This window comes from Neolamprologus multifasciatus, chromosome 11, assembly GCF_963576455.1.
Source record: "Neolamprologus multifasciatus chromosome 11, fNeoMul1.2, whole genome shotgun sequence".
Taxonomy (NCBI): Eukaryota; Metazoa; Chordata; class Actinopteri; order Cichliformes; family Cichlidae; genus Neolamprologus; species Neolamprologus multifasciatus.
The window spans coordinates 21,238,828-21,259,376 of record NC_140449.1 but is presented as its reverse complement, the minus strand read 5'-3'; the positions used below and the strand labels follow the sequence as shown (position 1 = coordinate 21,259,376).

General features: G+C 40.9%; 3 protein-coding genes across 8 annotated transcripts; 1 reads left to right on the top strand and 2 right to left on the bottom strand.

Moving 5' to 3' along the window:
- Window positions 1–52: 52 nt before the first annotated feature.
- On the bottom strand, window positions 53–4,229 carry LOC146508344 (complexin-3-like). The gene is made up of 4 exons (XM_085177997.1): window positions 3,757–4,229; window positions 3,135–3,510; window positions 2,205–2,288; window positions 53–1,025 (listed from the first exon to the last, which is right to left on the bottom strand). Exons 2-4 carry the CDS (start codon window positions 3,372–3,374, stop codon window positions 801–803), a joined length of 549 nt encoding a protein of 182 aa, XP_085034123.1. The 5' UTR covers window positions 3,375–3,510; window positions 3,757–4,229; the 3' UTR covers window positions 53–800.
- A 4,241-nt stretch (window positions 4,230–8,470) lies between these two features.
- On the top strand, window positions 8,471–14,085 carry LOC146508343 (retinol-binding protein 1-like). 6 transcript variants are annotated; one of them, XM_085178004.1, is made up of 5 exons: window positions 8,477–9,687; window positions 9,862–10,092; window positions 10,403–10,587; window positions 12,161–12,252; window positions 12,931–14,085. In XM_085178004.1, the coding sequence occupies exons 2-5, from the start codon at window positions 10,017–10,019 to the stop codon at window positions 12,935–12,937; spliced, it is 360 nt and encodes a 119-aa protein (XP_085034130.1). In that variant the 5' UTR covers window positions 8,477–9,687; window positions 9,862–10,016; the 3' UTR covers window positions 12,938–14,085. The 6 variants fall into 6 exon arrangements, with proteins under 6 accessions (XP_085034128.1, XP_085034130.1, XP_085034127.1 ...); XM_085178003.1 differs by having other exon boundaries at window positions 8,502–9,687; window positions 12,151–12,252; XM_085178002.1 differs by lacking the exon at window positions 12,931–14,085 and having other exon boundaries at window positions 8,471–9,687; window positions 9,862–10,086; window positions 12,151–12,917.
- clk2b (CDC-like kinase 2b) lies at window positions 13,698–20,316 on the bottom strand. Its single transcript, XM_085177995.1, has 11 exons — window positions 19,793–20,316; window positions 19,140–19,230; window positions 18,990–19,056; window positions 18,779–18,895; window positions 18,537–18,703; window positions 17,211–17,305; window positions 16,096–16,225; window positions 15,932–16,014; window positions 15,770–15,849; window positions 15,601–15,691; window positions 13,698–15,513 (listed from the first exon to the last, which is right to left on the bottom strand). The coding sequence occupies exons 1-11, from the start codon at window positions 19,856–19,858 to the stop codon at window positions 15,331–15,333; spliced, it is 1,170 nt and encodes a 389-aa protein (XP_085034121.1). The 5' UTR covers window positions 19,859–20,316; the 3' UTR covers window positions 13,698–15,330.
- Window positions 20,317–20,549: the final 233 nt, after the last annotated feature.

The following is a 20,549-nucleotide window of genomic DNA, read 5'->3' as shown; positions in this document are numbered from 1 at the left end:
CAACAGAGCCAGAATGTCAGGTTGATTGCACAAAAAACAGATAATGGGCCAGTGTAGCTTCCCGAAATGTGTTTTATTACAAGTTCAACCACAGCAAATCAGCTACAAACAAACAGACTAAATGTCCACCTTCATAAGTGGTGGTTTTCTTCATACTGTATAAAATCCTTGAATTTATGCACCAAAATAAACTCAACACAAACAAAGCAGTTATTAGAAACTAGCAGATTTGGCTCATACACATCACCGATACTGTAGATGTGATGCAGAAAGGACTCAGTATAAAGAAAAGTGGACAAATTCTAACATAATCATACAAAATAAAAAAGTTTCATGTTGTTTTGTTGCCCTGATGTTCCTCACTTGTGTATAGATCTCTTAGTTGGATCTATATCATTTAGACCGACAGCTCTGCGTACTAGCTTGGAACTATTGATTTTGTTATATAATCACAATATAATGCAACAGCTTATTAGAACAGTATAAAATCAACATATTCAATGAGGAGAAAATTCTTCAAGGACTGCGTAAAATCCCATTTGTACTTTCATTGTCATGTACTGACCAGTAATTCAACACCTCATAATAATGTTTGATTATATCTAATCAATACCTAAAATAAGCATTTTACACTGGCGTATTTGTTATTATTAAGTAAAACAGGTGACTTATTCACCTGTTACATGTTATCAGAGCTATGTAAGAAGAAAACTGACTTCAGTTTACATAAAAGCAGCAGTCATAAATCCCCATCTATTCATTAATAGAGTGTAATAATCATTGCCGTGACTACATATTGATCACATGATTTTACAAGATCCCCCATTTGCTGGTACAGGAGTAGGCGTCCCGCTGCGTTTCCTCCCTGTGAGGACCGCTGTGCTGAAGCTGAGGCCTTGAAAGGCACTCAGCAGGTTGAAGCCATCGTCCTTGGTTTTGGTTTCAGGATGAATTATTGTCGATAGCTCGTGGGGGAGCGACACTTTGCCTCCGACTGACCTCAGCTGGTTTGTGTCCTTAGTGTTCTGAAGGATGATGGAAGAACAAATGGGTTACAGGGTTGAACGTGCTGCAAAAATAAAAATGAATAAATAGCTCTACATCTCTTATGTTGCAGTAACATACAAGTTGGCACACATGGATAACGCCTGTAAAGAGTAGGCCTACTATTGTATTGTTGGGGGTTGGCTGTACCTCTGCAAAGGCTGCAAACACATCTGAAGTGATAACAGTTTGAGTTTTTTTATGCAGTATAACCATAATTGCATCAAGATGCGCTACATCTTGTTGTTGGAGAAGTGTAAAAAGGAAAGGAGGAAAAACAGAAACTGCATTGAGATAAATTTATAACTACTGAGCTACAGACATTAACATGATGTTTAATGATGAAATTTCATAATGCACAGTGGCTGCAGGGTTCAAAGCCACCAGCCAGCTGGGGCCCTGTGTGGAGTTTTCACATTCTGTACATACATAGTTTCTCTCTGGATACTCCAGCTTCCAGCCGTTTGTGTTAGGTTAACAGGTGAGTCAGAACTGGTCGCAGGTGTGAATTTGGGCATGACAGGGAAATTGATAACAATTTCACGCTCATACCTACAGCCAACTTAGAATCAATTAACCTAACCCCATGCATGTTTTTGGACTGTGGGAGGATGCTAAAGTACCCAGAGAGAACCCACACAGACATGAGAACATGCAAACTCCACACAGAAAGACCAGACTGGACTAGAAAGTCAGGATTCAAATCTGAGGAGGCCTTCTGACTGCGATAACCACCACCACACCGTGCTGCCCTTTTTTTCCTTTCATGATTTGTGTCCAGTTTTTTTTCCCTGAGGGTATTTATCAAGTAAATACTTGATAAAAAGTATTTACTTCTCATCTTCTCTCTATCTTCTCATTTTCTTTGACACAGCAAGTTTCATTTTGAACTGGTAAGAATTTTTTGGTTGCTGAACCCTGAATCCTAAATTCAGAAGAATTACGCAGTACATTTTTGTGGTTATTTGACATTTTATCTAAATTAATTCAGTGAAGTTGGAAAAATGTTATATTTTGAAGAAAATTAAAACTGGTGTCTGAGAACTCAATTCAACTCTGTTAAAGAAATTAAAAAAAAACAGTACCGTGTATAAGGGGGAAACTGTCCAATTTACACAAAACTAGAGGATAAATATTGTTATTTTCTTCCAAACACAGACCTCAGACAGCTGATATTTTCTCCTGAAATGAGCTCTCATCGCTGCTCTCTCTGCATTCTTCTGGGCCTTCGTGGCTTCCCGCAGCTTTCTGTCAACACAGCAGACAAACATAAATACAGCTCAGATATCGCAGGCAAAAAATAAAAATCTCTCTGCACAGGTGACAACAGTTAACGCCTTCGTTCATCTCAGCTGCCTCCTGTAATGAGAGCACAGTGAGGAATTGAACTGAGGGGATTGATTTCAGTTTGCAGATGAATTACATGTAACTCAGGCAAAACTTGATTTCATGTGTGTTTAGAGTCTTTTTTCCATTTTCACCTGGAAATGATAAAGCGCCTGTTCATATTATGCATCCAAAAAGCAACCCTGCCTGTTATTTGTAATGGCACAAAATAATGATACTACTCAGGTGCTTGTGCAGCTTTGTGGTACATGTGGTTTCCATTTCTGACGCCCCTCCCACTGTCTTGGAGGCAGTTTGTGGTTACACTACACAGAAATTGGCTGATATGGGCGGTCGATCCGCTAATGATGCCTGATGAGGCACATCATGCCCCAGATGAACTACTCAGGGCCACACGCTCTCTCTTGCACATGATGTGGCATCAGCATTGTTTGCTATTTGTGCTTTGTCTGTTTATGTTTCATAATTTCTCTTTTATTGAATAGAAATTCTTGTGTGGGCTCCTTCCTTGTGCCAGTTTGTGAATCGTTTCATTGTTTTCATTTTTTATTTCTTCTCGATAATAATTTCTCATTTAGATTCCAAAACTATGAATTGTGATTTTTAAGCAACATTTTCACTGTAAGAGTGCTACTTGTAACACTTCATGTTTACAAAAGCACCTGTTGCTACTTTTACTTAAAGTATATGAATACTTCCTTCACCCCTGCATGACGGTTTCTACATCACATACAGAGCATTACTTGCCTCTCCTTCTCCAGCTCTGTCTGGTACGAGCAAATGATAGACAGATCTTTGGGATATGCAGCTCGGGGGGGAGACGTTTTGCCCAACTTGACGCATCCTCCTCGACTCCCGCTGCCTCTCCCCCTCTTGTTCCTATGTTTAGCACACAGCTTCTTCCCCCTCACCTCCGACACACAGCTGGTCAGCTTCCTGATGGGCATGCTCAGGGAATTTTTTAATCTCACCACAGACTCCATGATGTACCGCACACACACCCCTATTTCCTCGTCAGATGACAGGTGAATTTACGGTGGCTTTTGCCTTCCCTCATGTTGTGTTGCACTGACACGAGAAAATCAGGACACGCAGTCTGACATCTCGCAGCAATAACTCCTGCCAAGGACAAGGACGGCAGTCAGACAAGGCTCAGACTCTCAGAAAGGTTAAACACACTGATGGAGAGTTCATCATCTAGATGAGGTTAAAGAGGGCAGTAAAGCAGAAAAACGGAAACTACGTGATGACAAAACATGAAAATGCCAAACTAACATGCTGAACAGGCTAATTTTCAGGGTCTATTACCACTGATTTACACACAAACTTGGTTTACCATGCTGTTCCTGTTCACGGTTATCTTACCCATGCAGGTGGCCACAGTTGGCCTAAGGCTCACACCATAAAATCCAGATAAAGCACCCAGCCAGATGGCCTTCACCACCACCAGCCAATCCCTAAAGATTTTAAAAAAGTGGGGAAAACAAGAATAAAAAACAGTAGACTGTCCACGAGATATTAAGCCTGCAACTTCCTGGCCTTCACAGGACAAAATCACTGTTTTCCATCGAGGTTTCAGTCTCTCCTTCCCTCTTTCCCTCCTACAGAATCGTTTTCACATTTCACTACCCCCAACTCTGCCACACAGATTACTACCTAAGGGACTTAATGAGGGGAATCTCGTTAGCCGTGGCAGGGAATGCACCTGATGAGTCACGTGTCAGGGGTGAAGCTTTAGACGTGATATTGAGTGACACACCCATGCATTTACAGTAAGTTCATATATTTATAGACTCATTTGTCCTCCTGCGTAGCTCCATTTAATCTATGTTGTTTTCATAGTTTAGAAAATGGGAGAATAAATGCAACAGCGACAGTTTTTTTTTCTTACAAGAATGCTGTTGGTATTTATTTCACTAAACATTCGTGGATTAAAGATGACCAAAGATGGGGAAAGAAGAAACGAAACTTGGATGGAGAGAGTCCGACCTTAAAGAGAAGTATTTGAGTCAGTGGGAGATCAGAAACGTACTGACAGCTGGACTGTGCAACTGTGCAAACTGTCAGAAAAGAGGGGACAGAGTGGGGTCACCCTCCGGTCTCCCTCAGTCTCTCCACCAAACAATCAGTACTGAAGTTTGTTTAAAGGGAGAACATAGTTTCCTGCATCGTAGACTTTTTTATCCACAAACACAGTTTTAAAAGTTGCAGTGTAATACATTACTCCTGATTTCTTTCTTCTTTTTTTAAATATATGCACTCAAAAAAGGATTTCTCACCCTCATTAAAAATTGAAGCAAGAATCTTGAATAAAACACAACATAATATAAAATCAAAGGGTTATTTATGTAGATAATTAACCATTAGGGGAAATGTGATCGGTATACCAAACCAAACTAGATTCCAGTAAATGTAACATTTTACCGTCTACTTATGTAACAAATTACATGGAAAATGTACATGCAATCAAATTACTTAAAGACAGCTTCCCAGCAGAAATATTATCTGAGTGAGGCAGAGGGCATGAGTGTACAAAACAAAACCTAAAAAAACAACCTTCACCGGGTCATTTCTTTCCTCTCTGTTCAGTTTCACTCTGTTCAGTTTCACTTAGGATCACTACAGACAAAGAGGATGGTTTGCTATTAGGATTGTCACAGGTGTATTAGGCACTCCTGTAAAAACAACTCGTTAACACAAATATCTAAGCAGCCAGTCACGTGGCTGCACCTCAGTACATTTAGGTATGTAGACACAGTCTTTTAATGGGAGATACAACACTGAAATACACACAGAGAAAAACAATAGCAATTCTAGCTAGTCACAGTATCACATATTTAGCAAATATTTTATTAAATACCCCCATTCAACTGCTAATTAAGGTAGATATCTAATTGCCAATCACATAAAAGCATCTCAGTACAAATGGAAACACAATCCTTTATTAAGTCAAGGGGGAGCGTTTGCATAAAGTTATCCTCCCACTGCTGAAACGTGAGATTGAACCAGGGACCTAACGTTCTTCCAAATGAGCTGTTTCAGCATTTCTGTTTGTGTCTGTTGCTGCACTTTACTCCAATGGTATCCAAAGTCATTGGATCTCAATGTGCATTGTACAGCAAGACAATGTTACCACGTCAATATGAACCAAAATCTCTGGGGAATGATTGCAACACCATGTTAAGTGACTGGTCTGTGCATTTATCAGTGTTGTTATGGTGACCTACAAACCATGTGCAAACACAGACCATGAGGCAGGGGATGGGCCAAACTGATTAATTATAAATCTCTGATGGAAGGGCAGAGGGCCAGGGGTTGCCAGCAGGCAAGAACAAAGCCAGATGTGGAGGCTGAGCTGATGGCTGAGAGCCTGAAGATGCGAGGGAGAGGTTAATGTGCTGACTGCTGAGAAAGACACTGAAGCCAGAGCAGAGGAGACTGCAAAACACTAAAGGCAGGATGGCTCAGAGAATCTATCCAAACATTTAGCAAAAGTAACAAGAGACATGGTCACAGAAACACCAACCTGAGTGGAAACATCAGTTCTGAGGATATGTAGCGGTCTCATTTAAAGAACTGGCTGCAGCTGGTGAGGCTCTGCTTTGACCCCAACACACCTCTTTCAACAACTACATCCCTACAGAGAAAAGGAGAAAGGGAAAGAGGAAGAGAGAGACATCTGAAAGTGATAGCAGGTCAGCCTGACCCAGAATTAGATGCTGAGGGTGAGTCACTGGCTCAATGTCTTGTATGGCTGCTCTGGGACTTCCCTGCACTTCCATATGAGTACACAGAGAGCAGCAGCAAGTCTCCCCTTCAGTGGCAACAGGTATTAATTATGCTGGACACAGAATGAAAAGAAGGAGCTTATAAACAGCCTAATTCTCTTCCATGAGACAGTAAATTAGGCCTGACTTTTCTGCTTCCTGAATTGATGCTGTGTTTAATTCATTTCATTTCCACCAACTACAGTTAGCAAAATATTTTTACCAATAACTATCATTACTACTAACAGGAGGAAAAAAGAGTTTGAACATGGCTTTAAATGTTATCATTTGTCTCCAGTTTCTAAAAATACATTATAACACACTGCTTACAACACCACGATACATTATTTATTAAATATAACTATGTTGAATGTAAAATGGGGTTACTTAGATCTCCATGTGTCCTTTTTTTTTTCAGAAATGTGGCCCAGCTGTTCTCCTGATTTCTTATTTTTGGCACACTTGTTTGAATGTCTTGGAACGACTCCACAGTGAGTTTTATGCTCTCTGACCTACTCTAATGCCCTACTTGGCACAGAGAGCCCATATACACACTTCAACCAACCTGTTTGAAGTCCCTCACTCATTTCCACATCCCTCTCCCCTTACTCTTCCTCCTCTGGTGCCCAGAGCACTTTAATTTCTAACAGGTGAGGAAGCTTTAATACTTTAACAAGATCACAGAGAGAAACCACGCCCCCTACCCCAAAGCTCATGCAGACCTGAGATCTGTTTACTAGTCCAAAGTTTTGCCTTTTACTACTGAATCGAGATAGCTCGAGGTGGTCCTGTGTCAGCCAGTATTCAATTCATACTTCAATTCATGAACAGAAACATTACTGAACATTTCCATGGTTATATTCTCCAGCTTTCTCATTAGGAAGACAAAATTGATATAATAATGTAAAATTTATCTCCTGTGAACTGTGTGTGTGTGTGTGTGTGTGTGTGTGTGTGTGTGTGTGTGTGTGTGTGTGTGTGTGTGTGTGTGTGTGTGTGTTCACGTGTATGCCAGTGTTGTTTTGTCACATGTTGGACACTGATCTCCCTGAAAATCCCTTAAGTGGCTCTTTTTGCTTTTTGGGGAGTGACTTCCATGAAAAGCTCTCTCACACACTTATACACACTGGTTGACATTATAACTTAGCACGCCACCCTAACCTTCACCATCACAGGTGAATGCCTCTGACCCTTACTGCAACTTAACCCTAATTCTAACTTTTACCCTCAGTGGTGTGGTTGTTAACATGCAAAAGATCCTGAGAGCAGAAGGCGACACAAGCTAGTTTACTTCTGGTTCTGATCCCGAGGATACTGTGGCGACCACTTTGGAAACAAGGAAGTGTTTGGAAAAACAAGTGCTTGAGACAAAAATCAAGCGTAGTACTGCGATATTTGCATGTAGCTATACAGGAACACCGAATTTGGATATTTTAATAAATTAAAATACTCTCGGAATACAATGAAAAATCTCATGCAGCACCATCCTGAGACAACGTTAGCTGAGTAAACTTACATTAAATTAACTCAAACAACAAACCATCCCACACTGGACACAAGCAGCTTGACAAAACCTAATTCCTAATTCAGAGCAAGCTAATGGCTCAGTCACAGGAGGAAAAATAGAACGGCGACCTCCTTCAATCAACCAAAATAAATAAATAAATATTGGCTGCCTGGTGTTTGTATTAATTATTTTTTTTACATTACTGTTGCAACTTGTGGTGACTATTCAATTCAGATTTATTTATATAATGCCAAATCACGACTCCAATCACCTCCAAGCATTTTACATTGTAAGCCAAAGACCCTACAATAATACAGAGAAAACCCCAACAATCAGATCTTAGCAACACTTAGCAACAGTGAGGACTAACTTGAATTTCAGTAAAAGAAACCTCAGGCAGAAGTAGACTAGTCTGAGGGTCAACTAAATGGTTTCCCATTATTATTACTGTATTATCAGAAACAAATTACATGTAATTGCCAACTTGACCCCATTCAATCGCAGACTGATAGCAAACTGACTCCCTCTTATGGCAGGTTTTAGTAACAGTGCTGGCATGCTTGGAAACAAAAAAGTGAAGTGAGATAACTATCTTATTTGATAAAGAGACGATGACAAAGTTTAACTCTGAGGACATAATTTGCAGTTTAACAATAAGGTGATGGAGCCTTTAAATATGTTATTGCAATACACGGTATATGGCAACATGTTATAAATGTCAATGATATCGTATCTTGGGGTGTTTGGTGACTCCCACCTATATAAAAAGCAGTGAGGTTCTCGGTTTTTCTCCTTATGGTGACAAAGGCTGATGTGGCATCGGGTGAACTGAGCCTCATTTAGATGACTAGACGAGTGTTTACGCACACCTAGACTGATACGGGGAAATTTATAGATCACGTCACATGTGCACGTGGAGGTTTGAGACTCTTCGGGCTGCCAGCTTCTACCCAGATCCACAAATGTAAGCAGCATTCACGTACTAACAGAAAACTGGGGCATTTGGGCTTTCCCTGGAATTCCCCAATTTAAGATTCCAGACGCCATATAGGAGCCTAGATGTAGTCATTCTACATCACTTGGATTAAATCTATATTTAAAAATGAGCAAGAGATATCCTATACTCGCTTCAGAGAAGGAACTCTAACTGACCGTTTTACAACAGAAGAACATCCAGCGTGTAGTGCAGGTTAATTAAACCATATATTAACTTTCACAGGCTATTACTCGTTTTCTAGTCGAGGGATGATATATGAAAAACACATGAAGCTCAGATGTCCCAGTTCTCCACCCTCACTTGAAAGCAGCTTACATTTGGCAGCTTAAAAATTGTCTCCAAAATCCACGTGCACATGTGACGGGATCTGTGCGTGTCACCGGGGATTTATACTTATGTGTAGGGACGTTGTAACCCCTTCCCCCGAATCCTACGACGTCACCAGACGTGCACCAGCTTACTGGAAATGTAACTACAGGTGGCGTCGAAGGAGCTGGCAGCTGCTGTGATTGGACTGTGGATCCCTGCTATGCTTTTCCGGCTACCTGTTCGCCGCAGTTTTTGAATTTATTACCGAGAATAATAATCATCATCATCACCTCAGTATAAAGACCCACAAACCTTGAATTGGATAAGTGGAAGAAAAAGGATGGATGGAGATGTTAGGGAGATAGTTTCGGCAATCAGTATGGATGTGATGAAATATGTGTGAAGGGGGCCGGGGGAGGGGTGGCGAGGGACAAAAATTAGCCCCAGGGGGACAAAAAAGCAACTGACCACTACAAAGAGTGGGGACCCAAGAGGGGGAAAGCCCCGGCATTTAATTTGTTTCCATCGTGGCTGACATCGCATATAAAACACCGGGACAGACTATAAGGTAATTACAGGGAACACCACGCAAAAGCTGGCAACTACGTCGGTCAGTTACGTAGCTTACGTCGTCAGCTGTACAAAGGTTCACCGCAGAAGTGATGATTAGACTTCTGCGATCAACAGGCGATTCGTGCACGGCTATTTAACGACCTGTAAGTGAGCGAAAAGAACATCACAAGTATTTGTAGACATTTGTGCGTGCTGGAAGTTGGAAATAAAAAGCTAAAACAGCAGATTTGTGAAGTTTAGCGTGTGTGTAAATTATTACTATGTATTCACATAGAATCTCTTTAGATTACTCTGTATTTGTGTTTCGATTGGAACAGGTATTTGCCAGGGCTTATAATTTACGCACAAGTGGTTGTACACTAATCTTGGTTCAGACTTGTGGGTCGGCAGCTGATCCGTGGGATCCAGACGGGACTGGAGGAAAAACCAGAACAAGGCAAAGCAGGAATTTCTGGAGTTTCTTAAGGAAAAAATGACTAAACCTAATTACTCCGGCACCTATCATATGGTGGAGCAGGAGAATGTGGACGCCTACCTGACAGGTTTAGGTACCAGTCTTTATGCAGCATATTTTATAGTATTATTACCATCAAATGTTTAATGGGTAAAACCCTCTAATTTAACATTCATCTTTCATGCGTTTATCTTTAAATAATTGTTTATATGTTGACTGATTTATAATCTCCAGTGTCTGATTTAGTGATGTGGACTGTCTACATTTCCAGCAGCACATTAGTGTAATGAAATCACCACCTTTGACCCACTTACAAGTGTGTGTTCACTCTACCTGCAGTGTCTGAGGTAGAAAAGATCCCCCCATAAGTGTGGCTTACAAAATCTTTCCCTCTTTTCTCCCAGATGTTAATGTTGCTTTGAGGAAGATCGTGTGTATGTTGAAGCCCACTAAAGAGATCATCCATGACCCAGAGACAGGAGCCATGAAAATCAACACAATCACTACCTTCAAGAATTTCAGCATGGATTTTAATATTGGAAAAGAATTTACTGAGGACCTGAGGATAGTGGATGGCCGTACCTGTCAGGTGTGTGTTGTGTTTTTTCCAAAGTTTGCTTTGAAGGTTGGGTACTTGAGTAAAGTCTGTACACTTCCCGCTGGGATTATTCCATAACCACTCGTTGTTGTTTAAAAACCCAGAATAAGAAACATTCAGCTCCTTCCCAAGTATTCAATGATGGGCTATGATGATATTCTTCAGCTGAATGCTAAACAGAGAGGACTCATATCCCAGATTTATGAACTTATCAGTAACCTTAATCCGTGCTCCACTGACTGTCTGAGACTGGGACACTGACTTGGGGATAACTTTAACTGATGAGCCCTGGAACTCTGTCCTAAACTTGGTGCGCTAATCATCTGTCTTTGCTGGTGCAAAGTGTTCACTTAACTAATGCTAGATTAGTAAGGATTTATCCCAATGTTGACCCGAAATGTCCTCGGTGAAAGTCCAGACAGCAGATCTGACACACATGTGTTGGTCGTGCCCGGGATTGCCCTCCTTATGATGAAGAACTTTTAAAGCATTTGGTGAAATGTTTAAAATGTAATGTGACCCTGAGGCGGGATTTGTGCACATTTGCCAGCCAGGACTCGTGTTATTGTGGCTTTTACCACTTTGCTTGTAAAATGCTCGAGTTTTCAGAAGTGGGAAGTGTGTCATGGCCCAAACAGAGGAGGTTCCTCTGTTGTACTGATTTGATTTATTGATTTACTGATGCTCATCAGTCTGGAGAGGTTATAAAACCATCCTTAAAGAGTTTGTCTCGACAACAGTGACAGTGTTCAGGTTACTGAGTCTAACATCAGCAGAACATTAAACGGCGATAGAGTCCATCGTAGCAGCGCAAACTCGACCTGCAGATTGCTAAAGATCTCACTGGGAAACCAGAAGGCAGGCATCTATACATGAAGGCTTGAATTCATGTATAGATGATGCTGAAGTAGAACTTTTTAGTATGAAATAAGAAGTCTTGTGTTTGGACAAAGGAAATGGCGATGGTGGCGTTATGTTTTGGATATTTTTTTGTGCATTTAGTCTTAAACAACTTGATGAACCAATGAATTCTGAATCGCACCAGAAAAGTCTCAAGGAGGTGACAGGACCCCTGTCCGTGGATTAAATCTCAGGAGGAAATGGATCATAAAACAAAAACATCACCCCAAACTCACAAGTTGTTCCACCAAAGTGATGTTAAAGATAATGTTTTGGAAAGTCAAAGCCCAAACTTTTATCTTTAAATGTTCTTTTTTTAGTTATTGCTGTCTACAGGGTGTCACATGATACAAAAGATGCAAAGGTTGATGAGCTCTTACGTTTAGAGATATTATAATATTGGATAATTTTTTTTATCAGGTCAACTAATATTCATGTAATTTTTAAACAAATATCAAAAATCTGATGTTTTTGGTCACATCTTTGAACAAATTAAGTATATTTTAAAGGCTCCATGACCTCTCACGCATCACTGTATTAGTCCCCCCCTTTTTGCGCTGCATAAAGCTTCTTGTCTCTTTGTGTGGCTGAGTGTTGAGTGGGCTACTTTACATGCTAATGTCTCACACTAACACCATCTCTGTGGTTACACAGACTACAGTAGATTGGAATGGAGACAAGCTGGTTTGCGTACAGCGAGGCGAGAAAGAGGGACGAGGCTGGACGCACTGGCTGGAGGGCGACAAGCTGCATTTGGTAAGGATGTACGAGGGGAACAAGAGGCCAGTGCAGAGAGAAAGCAAGGAAGAGGAAAGAAGGAAAATGAAAGCTTAAAGGGAAGTGATGGAGAAATTGATATGCTAAATGAGGGAGGGTATGCAAATAAGGCAAGTTTTAGAAGTTATTCATTGGCTAATTCTGTTACCGTCTTTGTGAGAAAAGGTTTTTATTAAGAGGTCTGTGGAGTTTGTATGTGCCTAAAAGGGGAAATCACCTAAACTGAATGCACAAGTGCTACAGAAGCTCAGAGGCACATTTGTTCTAGAACAGTTAAAACTCATAGCTTATCTTTCATTGCTGGTTACGTTTTCAAACGGTCAGCATTCTCCCACTAAAAAGCTCGCACAAATTTAGAGAAAGTGTTGCCGATGCTAAACTCAATATGCTGGGGAATACCAGCGACGGTTTCAGAGGTTACACAAAGGGAACAGTGAGGGACTAATGAAGAGGTGGAGGAGGAAAGTGGAAGCGGGCTGAAAAGACCTGATGAATAGATGGTGAAAGAGTGGAAGACGGATTATGAGGTCAAAGCATGAGCTGGTGAGGGGGGTGTTCTGGACAGAATCCCAAATGTTCTTGTTGCTTCTCACCATTCATTTACACCCTCTCACCTCATGTTCTTTTTCCCTCTTCTTCTCCGTCTCTTCTCTGCAGGAAATGAGAGTTCAAGGCGTCGCAGCAAAGCAAGTCTTTAAGAAGGCTGAATAAAGTCACTGAAAATGTTTTACAGTGAATAGTCTCATTTTAAAGGTAGCCGGTACGAGAGTCATGTTTATAGCATTATTTATTAACAATATATTTGAAGTACAACTGCAAAACTGAATATTTGTGGAAAAAAAACATTGTTCTGAGAGAAGAGAGTTGTAGAGCTTTTGTAAAGGTCTTTCCCTATGTTGCACAATCTTATAAAGAAGTGATGCATCTGTCATGTTTCTTATTTTAAATGATAAGGTGTGTGTGTGCGTGCGTGCATGCGTGTGTGCGTGTGTGCGTGTGTGTGTGCGTGCGTGTTGCTGCATCTTGATATCTAAAGTGATTTTTATGCATTATTGCACTGGAACCCTGAACTTCTACAGAAATTACCAAATGGAAGTGCATGTGAAAACTGTCTGGGACAGTCGGATCGGACGCCAGCTGATCTTTAACCTCCAGCTTCCTGGTTCAAAGTCCGCGTGATGTCGCGTTGCACCCGTGTGACAGTAGAACACCGAAATATGCATTCACTGCCAGTGAGTGGGTGTCATGCATCCTGCCTCCTGCACTCGCTTTCAGCACTGCAAAGGCTGAAGAGGGGAAACTGGCGAGTACACGCTCGCGCTCAGCAGAGTGACCATGCTCTCTGCTCAGCTGCACTCAATCAAGATGCCAGAGGAGGGCTGAGAGTCAGTCGTGTGTGAATGTATGAGTGATGAACTGAAAGGTTGCAAGAAAAACATGAAAAACTGAATTAATTCAATGACTGCAGGTGCTATTTTATGCAAAATTTATTACAGAAAACATCCAAATTGCCATAAAGTGACTGCAAGCACAAAACTGAAAGGATCATACATCTTCAGCTTTTAAATACAACATGTCCTCCAAATGTTAGACACATATCTGAATACATTTTATTTTTTCCCTTTAAAATGTCCAATTTTAGAACATGTTTCTTTTATTAGCATGAAGACAACGTCTGTTGTGTTTGTTATAACCATTACTAGATCACCTGTTTCCAAACTTCAGTGTTTTTGCTAGGGTGACCAGATGTCCCTTTTTTTGTGGGACTCTGCAGCAGTTTTATGACATCTCCCACATACAGAAGTCCCACATTTACACTGCACTTTCCTAAACTCTGTTTTGTTTTTTGTTTTTTCCCTTCCCTGAGTTTAAAGAACACAGGGAAGGCTTTTTATTATATTTAACTGGAGGTTAGCCTGTCCCATCAGAGCAACAAGTCACCAAAGAGTTAGCAGCTTGTTTAATCTGATGGAACCTACCACAAAGAAAATGATTTGGCAGTTTATACTGAGAAATACAATTTTTGTCTCTTTTGATAAAATTATACTTCAATTTCACAGATGGGGAAATATGGCACGAAGTGACACAGTGCATGTGTGTTATAATTGACTAGAAAAATCTTTTTTTTTTTTTAAAGATATAGCTAATATAAGAACATGAATCATGAATACAGGGTTAAATAAGGACTACTGCATAACAGGTTAAGTTAGTTGGCCTTTACATGCTAGACTCATGTCTGATTTATTGTATTTTTCTTTAAGTTGGGTATGAAACTTTCAGACACGGCATCTGGTCACCCTAATCTGATTATCACACAAGCCTACGATGTAATATTTCCTTCAGTTGATTTGCTTGTTAAGGTCAGTTCTCCATTAGTAGTTTAACGTTTGGCACCTGCGCCATTTCTTCATCTTTTTTTCCTCCAATATAAAAAGTACAGCATAAAAAAGTAAAAGCAAATAACTTTTATATTTTTCAATTGTTTCCTTTTTTTAATGTTATATATAATTAAAACTAGAAACTAGAAAATTACAATTTAAAAAATCACATTTATTCTAAATAATATCTAGAGACTGATTACCTCAAAAAAAATGCTTCTGTTCTTTGGGATACATTAAGGCTGAGACTGTTGGATTTTTATAATGTCACATAGGTTGCATTTGTCAAGTCTTTCCATACTTAACAAGCTTGTAAACAATTTTAAGACAATTTTAAAAGAAACATAGAAAAGCAAACAAACATAAAAATAATATGCTCAGAAAAAAATTGCTAGCACCTTTAGACAAACGTGTCTGCTAAATTAATTTTTTTTTCCTACTTGAAAGGATGATGCTTCTCCTTTCTCTCTTCCAGCTCAATCAGCTGTAACTGTTCAAACTTCTTTTATCTGAGAAGCTGCTTACAATGATGCTTCCAGACTTTCTCTTTCACTGTTAGCTGTCATTTCAGTGTTTAACTCAAATAACTTAAACCTCTTATTTTTAAACCTTAAATTACAAATAAACTTGCAAACACCCTCACCATATGGTCCACATATGGTTAAGTGTCTACCAAAGGTCATCTGCTCATGTCACAGCTGTTCCTCCACCCCTGACTTCTTCCTGGATGATGGAGGGGCTGGAAGAAAGGATGGCACAGAGCGGAGGAAAGAGAAATACGCTTTGAGGGCTCGTACTCCAGCATCCTCTCTAGGAGATCGAAAAAATGGTGGTGTTCTCTCCCGTGTGATGACAAGTATTCCTGTAAAACAAGGAGAGAGACATTATATTCAAATGGTGGGCACGGAGCAGATAATGCTTATCTGTGGTCCGCCTGCCCACGGCTCACCCTTAACGGCTTGCATTTGGATTTGACGTAGCGTCCGGCTTTGGAGCACTCGTTCCAGTCTAGATGTCCACGGTGGAAATACTTCTGCTTTCTGAGAATCAAAATGAAGAGTCGTCAGATCAAAGTGTTTCAGAGTTTGTGACAATGAGAGGGTGCACAAGCGGGATACCTGCTCCTCTGAATCATCCTCTGAGGAATCGGTCCCTGTACTCTCTCTATCATAGCAAGATGCTCCTTGTTGTCATGAGTCTGTAAGTGGACACAAGAGGAAGTAAAGACCATGACAAATAAAAAGACAAAGTTCGTCTTACTTTTATGTCGAATGTGTGACCTGGAAGAGTGTGAACCCTTTGTAGTATTCAAACAGGATGCAGCCGATACTCCACACATCACACGGTTGACTCCAACCCAACTCTGTGGAAGAAGGAATAGCTTTGTTACCAACTGGACTGGGCAGGTCCTGGATACTCCCCGACCTAAAATGACATTTCTTACCAAGTATGACCTCTGGGGCTCGGTAGTGACGAGTAGAGATGATGACAGAGTGGTGTTCGTGGTCAAAGGTGGCGCTGCCGAAGTCGACGAGCCGCACCGTGGTGTCGTTTACCCGCCTTTCATTGCACTTCTAAATGGGCGACAGGTGGGAACACTGTAAACCCTCCCAACTTCGCTCATTTAAAGTATAATCTTTGTATTTTCCTGCTATTGATGATGCTTTGATAAAAATGATAAAGAGCATTAGGCTTGACTTAATGTGATTAAAATAACATAAAAAGTTATGAACAATTTTACAATACTGCAGCACGGTAGGACAAAACAAGAACGAGTTTATCAGATTAGAAAAACAGCAACAACAAAAACGTTACTATCGGCTGTTTCCATGTGGACAAGGGGTCACTGTAGCTGGTAGCTCTGCATGTTTGATTTGGTTGCGTTTTACAGCAGATGCCCTTCGTGACACAGCCCCACCAGCAGATAAACCCCCTTAATCTCCCACTTCTTTTTTGGCTGGATTAAACTAATTAGATTAAACATCTCAATCAACTAACTGAATCAACGTCTCACGACGTCTCAATTAACCCAGTTAACCTTAAAAAACCCTGCTTGGTGGATTTAACTAATTCCAAGAAAGTCAACAAGCTTGTTTTCCCTTTTTTGCTAAATGCAACACTGTGTCTCCACTTTGATCTTGTCTGTTCACAGGACATTGGTCCAGAAGTCATGTGATTTGTTCAGATGCAAACCAAGCCATGGTGCCGTCATAAAGTTTAATAAGCTTGGACATCCTGATTTAACAGGAAGCAGTAAGGGTGTATTTAGTCGTCTTTTTATGTGGCTGTGAAAAACGAAGAAAAAGTGGAGATTTACATAAATAAAAATTCAGCAATATGTCTCAGAGCTGCCACATATTTTCCTGCAAAGGTCAACAAACAAGCTGCAGCCTTCCTGGATAAATATGAGATTATAAAAAGCATACATGTGGGTGTCTGATTTCTGCTGAAACAAATTTGCACCCAAATGAAAAGCTGCATTTTTCTGCCATCATTAATCCCCGCTTTTTCTACCATCCCCTGAAGCGCTCAGCCATCACGCCTGCAGCCATTTCTGACCTTCTCGGCGTTGTATATGAGGGAGTAGTCCGAGTTGACAAAGAGGATGTTCTCAGGCTTCAGGTCAGTGTGAGTCAGGTTGTTGTCATGGAGAACTGCAGAGGAAACGGGAGGGAAGTTCAAATGAGGAAGTTCATCATGAGCAGACACACCTCAAATGTGGTTGATTGTAGACAGCTGGATGTGACAGATTTACAGCAGCGAATTAAATGTTAGTAGATAAGATATTACAAAGATTATATATCAGAAACCCGAATGAAGCCACTCTGTCTGATGAAGTGTTGGTTTAATTAAAGCAGAGGGACTCTTTGATGGTGTGATGCGTTCCAGCTGAGGAGTAACCTCCATGGCCGAAAACTGAACCCGAGGTGAAGCTGCCAAAAACTACAGCTTCTCTAATGGCCACTTGAGGCCAGTTCCAAAAGCAAGTCAATCCCCATGACCCCATGTGTTAAAACACATGTTTACATTACAAAAAAACCTTTGGCTTCTGTGGATAGTTTCCACTTTCATAACAACGCTATAGAGCTGACCTTTTTGTAATAACTCATCCACTTGGATACTAGAGTTAAGGATGTTGCTGCTTTGACTGGCAGGTCTCCCAACACATGCAGCTGGAGCCAAGTGGCATTTGAGTTTTTAAAAAAGCTTTTTAATAGAGAAATTTAATATTATTACATCCTGTGTGGTACAGCCCAGCTTCAGGTTTAGTTTGCAATATCTGTGCATTGCACGTGCATCTAAAAATGTGATACCTCTTGTCTCCAAAAAACAAAAAACAAAAACATTTTAATGACCAAAAAAGTAGCATTAAACTAATCTAAACCAATGTGTGAAGTCACAGTGGATGAACCCATCTTCTATAAAATCTGTGGTTGCAGTTCATCTTTTGTGCTGTTTATGTTTAAATATTTAGGAGTGCATGCTCTGCTTTTATTTTGGAGAATCGTAGGCCGCGGTTTACAGCATCCTGTCTCATTCTGAAGTTAATTTGCCAGCATGATATCACGCAAGTGATACCATGTTATGGCTACATAACAAATGGTTGTACTGAATATGAAATTAATATTTGATATGACTAAATTATAAATAGCAGACTTGTCTGAGATTTGCAAATGATTGCATTCGGTTATTGACTAGAATTAATCACTGAATGATATCAATCATCGTGAATGAAATCAATCACTCACTGCCCTGACTGCTCCTGCGTCTTGCTCTAATTTGCCATGTTTAATCTGCTTAGTCTCATCCCTGGCATTGATGCAGAGGTGCAGCAGAAAAGGGAAAGTGGTGCTGCACACTCTGTATGATGCATATTGGACTCACAGCTGACAGCGTGGCAGATCTGCTGGGCCATGTGTCGGATCTGGTTAATTGGATACGGCAGGAAGTTGTTTGATTTCAAGAAGTCAAATGTGCTGAGAGACAGCAGCTCAAAGGAGATGCACACATGGCCGTAGTAGTTAAACCAGTTGAGCATCTGCACGCAGTTACTGATGAGGAAGAGAAACAGAGGGTGAAACATAAAGCACGTGAAACGGGTAACAGCGTTTCAATCACAGACTCACTGTTTGTTTTGCGGATCCTTCTCACTGATCTTCTCCAGGACGTTGATTTCCAATTTGGCTGCTTCTCTGTATTTGTCCTGGTTCTTAATGATCTTCAATGCAATTTGATTTCCTCCTCTGTTTTTAAACACAGTTAAAAAAAAAAAAAAAAAAAAAAACCACACACAGACTGCACATTGATTCAACTTGAAACTCCTGATGAAAAACCTACCTGCTGTGGTCCACACACTGAACCACTTTCCCAAAGGTCCCCTCACCTAAAGTGTCGACTATCTCATCTGCAAGACAGATAAAGATCAGCTTAATCACGGAGCACCGTAACGAGGCTGCTTACTCTTCCTACATCTGTGCTGCAACCTACATCTGTCTTCAAAGACGTCACCACTTTTGTAGATCAGGTGACCATTTTGAGAGTCCCTCTCACTGTCATTTGCAGCCCGGTCGCTTCTTCTCTGCAAACAAAGTCAGCCACATTCATGACAAGGTGGAGCAAAAGATCAAAAAAACATCAACCTGCTTCTGTCACACCCCACCTAAAAACACACCAAGTAACATCTGACCTCTGGGTCTGTAAGGAGAAAGGTCACCAGCTGGACATACCCGTGCACTCAAGCTTGCATGGTTACAGAAGCTCACACAGCTTTGTGTACGTCCTCCTGCTGAGGCTGTCCTAATGCAGCCATGATTAATGCATTAAGGTTGATCTCGAAGACCTGAGCCTTCCCTAAAGGGGGCTCATAAGAAAATGCCAGATGACTCTCTTTGGAGGAGCTGAGGCTCTATTTCCATCCACATTCTGAGACTGTTATTAATATCAGAAGCTCAGCATGTGCGTAACTGACACTTAGCGCAGGACATGGGCCACTGACATACATAAACACAACCAATCTGCACATTCATTGTTAGAAAGCTGGTGATCTTTAAGAGATCAACACATAGTGCAGCTGGTTAAAAGTAAATCACACAGACTTAGAAAGAGACACAAAAACATGCTCAAAGAATGCAGATACTCACAGAAAGGCAGAGGCAAATACAGTCCAGAAAACCCTTAAACAGAGAATGCAGCTCTGTCTTTCCCATTGCACAGCAGTGCAGATCTACTCAGAGAAAAGACGAGCCTGAGTGGAAGAGAGGCGGATGGAGGGATGCTGCACGGGAGGTGAAGGCGAGATGCAGGTGAGGTAGCGGCAGGAACAAAAGGCGATGAGGAGATGTGGAGAGGAAAAGCGTCAAAGTCAGCACGATAAATAGTCAAGTAGCAGCACGGGAACAAACTGGAGGACGAGGAGTTGTGAAAAAGTAAAAAATAGCCTGCAGTGTTGTCAGCTGAAACCAGAAGTGAAAGGAAGACACGATGCCGAAGCTTCACCACAAAAGTGACAAAAGAAGAAAGAATATCTTAGGGAGAATAGAGAAAAAGTAAAAGGCAAACACTGAAAGTAAGCGAACACGACAGCTGAAGCAGACAAACACAAAAAGTGAGGAACAGACGGACAGAGAGGAGGGCGAGCTGAGACAGATGCTAAGAATAAACTTTGGTCACAACCCCCTGAGAAAGTTTTCAGATCAGAATCAAGATGTGGGCACAGGGGCTGAGTGGATCCAGTTTCACTCAACTTACTTCCTTTCCTCCTTGCACCTCCTTAACCCTGACAGTATGATTTTCCACACCCGTCCTCCTCTGCACGCTACATATACTTTGTTGCGTGCATGCGGTGCCCGTTTTCGTCACAGAAATAACTCACAGAGGTCACAAAAACTCATTTATTTT